At 39.9% G+C, this 8,616-nt stretch overlaps 1 protein-coding gene across 1 annotated transcript; it reads left to right on the top strand.

Annotated features, from left to right (window-relative positions):
* Window positions 1–257: 257 nt before the first annotated feature.
* Window positions 258–1,184, top strand: LOC130044791 (olfactory receptor 4P4-like). Its single transcript, XM_056137434.1, has one exon. It carries the CDS (start codon window positions 258–260, stop codon window positions 1,182–1,184), a length of 927 nt encoding a protein of 308 aa, XP_055993409.1.
* Window positions 1,185–8,616: the final 7,432 nt, after the last annotated feature.

Genomic DNA, 8,616 nt, shown 5'->3' with positions numbered 1-8,616 from the left:
AGTATTCATCATTGGTATTTATCATAATCGTGCTATAATTACTGTAACTACATACAAGATTTAGTAAAATATTCCATCTGTGTGGCCAATACATTGATTTCTTGCTGTATATTTAGCACCAATTTATTATTTTTATCTTCATAAACAAAACATAGGTATTGAGTAAATGAGTGACTTTAAATAAATGGATACTTTGGAAAGCTGAGTGATTCAGGAATCTTAATAGCCCCATCTCAATGATCAAATGCCAAACAGCAATGGAACATGCAAATGTCACTGAATTTATTCTCCTGGGACTTTTTAGTGACGAGGATATGAAAGTCGTCTGCTCTGTGCTGTTCTCACTCTGCTATTTTGCAATTCTCTCTGGAAACCTGCTCATTCTTCTTACCATCAGAGGAAGTCGCCTCAGTGAACAGCCCATGTACTTTTTCCTCAGTTATTTGTCTTTCATGGACGTCTGTTTTACCTCCACGGTAGCTCCCAAACTGATCTCAGACCTACTGGCCCAGAAGAAGACCATCTCCTACAACAGCTGCATGGCCCAGATGTTTTATGCCCATTTCTTCGGTGCCTCTGAAATCTTTATATTGGTGGCCATGGCCTACGACCGTTACGCGGCCATCTGCAAGCCACTTCATTACATGTACATCATGAGCAGACACATGTGCTATATCCTTTTAATGGTTTCCATCATCGGAGCTTTTGTCCACTCAATCATGCAAGTCCTGATTATTATTGAACTTCCCTTCTGTGGCCCCAATCAGATAGACCACTATTTCTGCGACATATTTCCCTTGCTGAAGCTGGCCTGCACTGACACCAGCCTGTTGGTGATTGTGTTCATCACCACCACAGGGGTGTCGTCCATCCTGACCTTTGTCGCCTTAGTCATTTCTTACATCGTCATCCTGTCCAGCCTTCGGTCACACTCCTCCCAGAGCTGCCGCAAAGCCCTCTCCACCTGTGGATCGCACATCACTGTGGTGTTTATGTTTTTTTTGCCCCTCATCTTCACCTATGTCCCCACGGCGGATTCTGTCAGCAATGACAAGGTCTTTGCCCTGTTTTACACCATGATCGCTCCCATGTTTAACCCCCTCATCTACACCCTGAGAAACACAGACATGAAAAATGCCATGAGGAGAGTGTGGTGCAGAGACAAGCAGCTGGAAGGGAAGTGAAGGATCAGTTCCTCAGCTCTTTGTAGTACTTGACCTTATCACAGAATTGTTATGTCAACAAACACTTATAGGTAAAGTGGGGTAAGGACTAGCTATGTCACATGGCCCACACCTTGAAGTGATAAGGTTTCTAACTCTTATTTCTTCTCCTTTACTTTTCCTCCTCACCCCTGTTTGGGCTCCTTTACTTTTATAGAGTTGATCAGACCAATTGTGGATCCTCTGGGCTCTGACATTCTAGAATTTTCCTAATACCTAAACATTCTGATTTCTGCGTACAGTCGTCGTGGGTTTGATGGCCTTTTCATCATGATAAATTATAAGACTGTATTTTGACAGATGTGATGTGTTCATATATACAGGTATCCTCAACTGAGCGAGCTCTTACAAGTAGAGGTATCAAGCACTTGCATTTTCTTTTCCTTTTCTTTGATTTTACATTGCAATAAAAGAAAGCAATGCCCAAAACACTTCAAGTTGTATAATTTAACAATATCAATGAGCAAATCATTTCTCTAGAAAAGTACAATGTAATTATTCTAGTTACAAGTTTTCAAATGACTATAATCAATTTTAGTACTCTATTGATGGCTGCAATTCTGGTGTGGTACAGACCACATATGGTCTATAGAAGAGACAAAAAATTTATAGCAAACTTCTAATAGCTACTGTTATCATGTAGAACAACATCAAAACCTTTCATGTTGATTTTCTGTAATACATGAACTACAAGTGGTATTTCTACAGTAAGGCAACCCAGTGGGCACCTCCATTTAATTTCATGAAAAAAAAAATACAGTTTGATCAGGAACACCCTAATTCAGCATATGAACATGAAGAGTTCAAATATGAAATCTAGACACTGTTGATTCTGTACCTGGATCCAATGAATAAGAATGAAAGAATATATATATATATCAAATTCTTGAGAATTAATTTTTAATCTGAGTATTAAACATGTTTTATAACATTTATTGTTATTCTAGGAATATATAAGCAAATGCTTATTGTAATTGTACAATATGGAAAGATCTGCCATTTTATGAAAAACTCCGAGTTCTGAGTTACACAAAGCTACAGAGATGTCTATTGCTGGCAAACATTTTGTTAACCCTCACAGTAACACTGTAGCACTATCCTCCCGTTATTCATTTCATCGGTTTGCTCAAGCAGGCCTAGTAATGTTTCTATTGTAAGACTTGTTGTTACTGTGTTTGGCATATTGAACACTTCACGAGTATCTTGCCAAGCTTTGCTGTGTGGGCGAGATACTCTCGGTAGCTTGCCCGGCTCTCTTGAGAGGGGCAGAGGAATTGAACCCAGCTCAGTCGGGCCTGCCAGGTGCAAGGCAAATGCCCTACTGCTGTGCTCCCATCTTGCTATTGCTCCAGGCCTAACTACACGCAATATTATTGCTCTGGCTCCTTAACTAGTTTACTTTCTTTGTAATATTAGGGTAGCAAACTATATGTCTCAAGCAAAGTAACTCCACTTCCTCAATAACATTAACTTAAAATAACTAAAGTGTATAAAAATATTTTGAGGTTTTCCTTTAGTATTTGAACTTTTTATCTTACCTTAAGCAGTTCATATAGTAAATATATATTAGAATATTCAAACGAAGAATGAGGCATGGAATTAAGCATATTTCATACACTGAGATGTTCTTTTAATTTATAGCAATCAATTAATAAGCCCTTCTATTTTCTTGAGTTTATATTAAAATAAAATTAAACAATGCCAAAATTACTCTGAGATTTGTGTATTGAAGCGGTCTCTGAGATTGAGTCATCCACTAGGATAAAATACACACGAGGAATATAAGTCCGGAGGGGAAATCCATGATGCTTTCACATGAGTGACATTTTCTAGTTTTTATACTATTCACAGTAGTCCTTAATACAAAATTGATTTTCCATACTTGTAGAATTGTTGTGCCTTGAATTCCCATAGATCCATGTTTTAAGGTTTGGAATATATTTGTAGTGAGTGAATATAAATTTTGATATTAGTTTCTCTCTTCAAAGAAAACAGAATTGTTTGAAAGAAATGAAACCTTAGAACACAACAGGTAACAAAAACATTTTTATAAAAAAGAAAAGGACAGGAAAAATTAAGTCAGCATTTAATTTTTCTATTGATCTTCTGGTGGTTATTTTCTGGTTGGTCTATTCAAGATGGGAAAGGTGAATGAAATATCTATAATTGAATGGACATATTTAATTCTAGGAATTATTTTTAACTCTGTAATTGTAGAGTGAGAGCACAGTGGTAGGGTGTTTGCCTTGTGTGTGGTGTGGCCAGCCCAGCCGACCTGGGTTCGATTCCAACACCCCTCTTGGAGAGCCCGGCAAGCTACAGAGAGTATCTCACCCTCACGACAAAGCCTGGCAAGCTCCCCGTGACGTATTCGATATGCCAAACACAGAAACAACAAATCTTACGATAGAGACATTACTGGGCCCGCTTAAGCAAATTGTTGAACAACAGGAAGACAGTGCTATAGTGCTATAGTAATTGGTGTATATTTAGGCAGTTTACAATATCACATTGTCATTTTATAACAACACCATGATCAAACTATAAAGGGGACAGGCAGCATTGTTAGTCTCAGGCAGAATTGTTGGCATCTTAGCAGCTAGCCTGAGACTTTGACCAAATCTCCTGCCCCTGGAAACAAGAGGAGGCCCTGTTTACAAACACCCAGGGGGCCCGCTCCAACACTCCCCACAGGGAGGCACTCTGGTTAAGAATGAGGGACATTGAGGCTGGAGCTATAGCACAGCGGGTAGGGTGTTTGCCTTGCACCTGGCCAACCCTGGTTCAATTCCCAGCATCCCATATGGTCCCCTTAGCACCACCAGGGGTAATTCCTGAGTGCAGAGCCAGGAGTAACCCCTATGCATCACCAGGTGTGACATCTCCCCCAAAAATAAATGAGGGACATACTGTGCCCACCAACACATATTGTTAACCTTGCCTTTAGAGCAGGATATGTAAATCATTAACTGACATCTGTATGAACCCTACCTGAGAAACTCGCTGTATATGGGATTGGCCCCCTCCCTGAGTGTGGGATTGCCCCCCCCCGCCATCTGAGTGTACTATAAGAACCCCTGGGTAGGGGCCAATAAAATGAGAACTGCTTGACCACCAGACTCCCCCAGGCCTGTTGTGGTTGCAGGAATCCAGGAATCCTGGAATCCTGTGGTGCGCAGGGTGCCAGGGCAGAGTCTTCTTACTTACCCACTCTATCCCCTTTAGGGAGTAAGTCCAAGTAGTTCTGTTCAGTACCTGTGCAGGTTTTACCTCATGCTAAACACTAACTTTATGTACATTCACTATATCTCCCTTTTTTGATACCAAATTTTTATAGTCAAAAGAAGGTAGAACAACTAGGACCAAAATGATACAAGCCATCTAATAAGATAAAAATCTGGAAATTTTAGAAAAATCATTTGACCTCATGGACTTTCTATTGTTTTTTAATGACACACGGCACTCCGTTCTGTAGGTATCCATCATAAAACAATTATTTCTGCCATTGTTTCTGGTCAAGTACACAAAGAAGAGCTATCAAACATTGAGAAACATATGAATAAGAGCAGGTAAAATACAAAAAGAAAAGAAAAGAAAACTACTGAAAGCAAAATACTATTTGATGAGAAAGAATTGATGTCTCAGATAGTTTCTCCATCTTTAAACTCAGTGTTTGAGGAATCAGAAAGATAATACAGTAGGTAGGGCACATGGTCAATCAGGATTCGATTCCCAGCATTTCATATGGTTCTCCAAACACCTGAGTACGTAGCTGGGAGTAATCCCTCAGAACCACTATGTGTGGCCCCAGATAAAAAATAATTCGATAAACTCTGCTTGAGGTAATAACAGGAATTACTTTTTCTTAACATTTCAAAGACTTACTTGTTATCCAAAGAAGGTAAAACAAAACCTCGATCTTCGTCCTTCAATCTACCCATTCCATACCAGATCCGTTTTAATATTTCAAGTTTCCAACTCCTTTTGTTTATTTTGGGTGCTCCTCTCCAGTGCCAGTGAGCCCAGAGGTCTCTCCTGGTGATGATTAGCATCAGTGAGAGGTCCTGATACTAAGGTGTTAACTTTGATCCCTGAGCTGTTTCCCTGACCCTGTCAAGGTCCATAGTGTTTTGTGTTTCTGAAAGAGATTGTCACTGAAAGATCCTTCACATGGATTTGAGAGGAGAAAATAAATTATTGAATAAAATGGACATACTGTTGTTAGTGAAAATTTCACCCTTTCTTGTGGGTCAATTAGAATTTGAATGTATGAGTATGGAAAGTGTGCAGAATAACTTTGATCAAAGAATCTTATATTTAATTTGTTTTTTTCTTTGTTTTGTTTTAATGTTTTTTTTTGAGGGGGGTCACCCGGCAGTGCTCTGGGGTTATTCCTGGTTCTACAGTCAGGAATCCCTTCTGGAATACTTGGTGGATCATTTGGAATGCCAGAGATTGAACCTGCTACAGCAACATGGAAGGCAAGTTCCTTACCTGTTGTATTATTATTTCTCTGGTCCCAAAGTATTTTATATTTATTACTCAACTTAATCTATGTATAAAAATTATTTACTTCAGACTATGGAAATATTACACTGCATGTTGTATAATAGAATTTTGTTACTCTGAGGCAACATCACTTGAGAACTTCAAAAGTCCTTTCCTTAAAACTAAAACTCTGGAGGTACCTGCCTGGTGCGCACTCCCCACCCCAATTCAGGACCCAGAAACCCAGTTGCCACCACCAGGCCCCGGGCAGGGGCAATAGCAGCCACTTCCGCAGGTAGCACTGCTTCATGCCCCTCTCCCCATAGGTCTGTGGACTAGCATCTGGACTGGCTAGGGGCGTGGGCATCACTGTAGGGCATGGCCTCCATTGAAATTGGGCGTGGCCTCCCCCCAAAAGTGGGCATGGCCTTCTCTGGGGCAGGCTGCGCTCACTCAGCTGCAGTTATATTTACCACCCCCAGTACTCTGGACCCTCACTCCAGCCCTTGTCATCTAAATCTGTGGAAAAAATTCTGGCCACCTACACTATAATACAATAACAATCCACTGGCTTACTCCAATTCTAACAAAAGACCAGTATGCAATAGAAGCTGTATAAACCCAATACTAAAAGAACACCTCCTACAAAGCTTCACTAGATGCCTGTCATAAGCCAAAGAAAAATGCCTGAGAGGAAGCTCAGACCCCAGAAAGAGAGAAGGGTATCCATCATTGACTGGCCTTATACAGAATCCTTTCCCATGATAATAGGGATCAGTGCTAGTGAATTCCAGGGTTTTACCACTAGACAAACAAAACACCATAAAGAAACAATGCAAATCTCCACTACAAGGTGAAGACGAAGAAAAGATTCCCGAATCCTCAACCGGGATGACCTACAAATAATGCTGTCTTCGATAAAGACAAAATGCAGAGGATGTTCAAGGATCTACTCAACGAATCAATGGAAGAGATATCCAGAAAACTAAAAGAAGAAATGAAAGAAACAATAGAAAGGTTAGTCAAGAAAATACAGGAAGAAATGAGAGCAGAAACAAAAATTCTACAAAAAGAAGTGTCACAGATAAAGGACTCGGTAGATGAAATTAAAAACTCAGTAAGTGCCCTTAGCAGTAGGATGAGTTCAGCTGAAGAGACGATCAGTGAGCTTGAAGATGAGCAACAGAAATCCCATAGGGAAAAACAAGCAATGGCAAAAGATCTCAAAATGGGTCTTAGGAGAATCAGAGACCTAGGGGATGACACCAAGAGGAACAACATTAGAATCATTGGAGTACCAGAAGGGCAGAGAGGCAACCCCAATGAAAAAGCCATAGACAAAGAAATCATTGCTGAAAAATTTCCAGAGTTAAAGAATGCAGACATACAGATCCAAGGAGCCAGAAGGGTGCCAGCAAAAAGAACCCTAATAAAAACACTCCAAGGCATATCATAGTCAGAATGAAGGATGCTGTGGACAGAGACACAATACTACAAACAGCAAGATCAAAGAAGGAAATCACATACAAAGGAGCACCCCTTAGATTTACAGCAGACCAATTAGAGGAAACTCTCCAAGCCCAAAGGCAATGGTGGGATATAGTGAGTGAAAACACTCAATGAAATGAACACCTCACCAAGAATATTCTATCCAGCTAAACTCTCACTCAAACTCGATGGAACTATACACCATTTTGTACATAAACAACAGCTCAGGAAATTCATAGACTCAAAACCAAATCTAAAAGAAGGATTGAAGGGGCTCCTATAGGATAAAAAGGAAAACACTTAGAAACACAACCAAACCCCTACAGAAACATGGCACAAAATCCCATGACACTAATCTCTCTTAATGTCAACGGTCGAAATACACCAATCAAGAGACACAGAGTGGCAAAATTGATCCAGAAACAGAAATCAACTTTCTGCTGTCTACAAGAAACTCATCTGAACAATCAGAGCAAACACAGACTCAAAGTTAAAGGATGAAAAAGATGAAAAACAATCCTGCAAGCAAACAGCTCCCTCAAAAATGCTGGGGTGGCCATACTAGTATCGAACATTAATTTCAGGTTGAAAAAGATTAGAAGGGACATCAAAGGTCATTTTCTCTTCATCAAGGGATACATGCAACAGGAAGAAATCACACTCTTAAATGTATACGCACCTAACAAGGGAACAGCTAAATACTTAAAACTACTGCTAACAGATTTTAAGAAGGACATTGCTAGCAACACAATAGTAGCTAGAGACTTGAACATTGCCCTATCACCTCTGGATAGATCAACAAGAACAAAACTCAGTAAGGAAACATTGGCTTTGAAAGAAGAAATAGAAGAGAAAGGACATATAGACCTTTACAGGGCTTTACACTCCCAAAATAAAGAATACACATTTTTCTCCAGTGCGCATGGAACACTTTCCAAAATAGACCATGTTCTAGGCCACAAAACATATCTCAATAGGATCAGGAAGATAGAAATAGTATCAACAATCTTTTCAGACCACGATGCACTGAGAATAGAAGTGAATCACACACAGACACGGAGAACCAAATCAAACACCTGGAAATTATACAACTCAATGCAGAACAATGAGTGGGTCAGGAAGTAAGGGAAGGAAGTCAAGGACGAAATCAAAAGATACCTGGAAACAAATAAGAATGAAGACACGAGCTACCAGGACTTATGGGATGCAGCTAAAGCTGAATTAAGGGGAAAATTTATAGCTCTGCAAGCATATCTCAGGAATGAAGGAAGGATGCACATAAACACCTTGACTTCACAGCTCAAGATCTTAGAAAAGGATCAACATAAGGAGCCCAAATAAGGCAGAAGGAAAGAAATCATAAAACTCAGAGCAGAAATCAACAACATAGAAACCAAGGAAACAATCCAAAAGATCA

The sequence above is a fragment of the Sorex fumeus genome, unplaced genomic scaffold (assembly GCF_029834395.1).
Source record: "Sorex fumeus unplaced genomic scaffold, SorFum_2.1 ptg000007l, whole genome shotgun sequence".
Classification (NCBI taxonomy): Eukaryota; Metazoa; Chordata; class Mammalia; order Eulipotyphla; family Soricidae; genus Sorex; species Sorex fumeus.
Note: the sequence above shows the minus strand (reverse complement) of the source record. Positions and strands in the feature narration are given on the sequence as shown.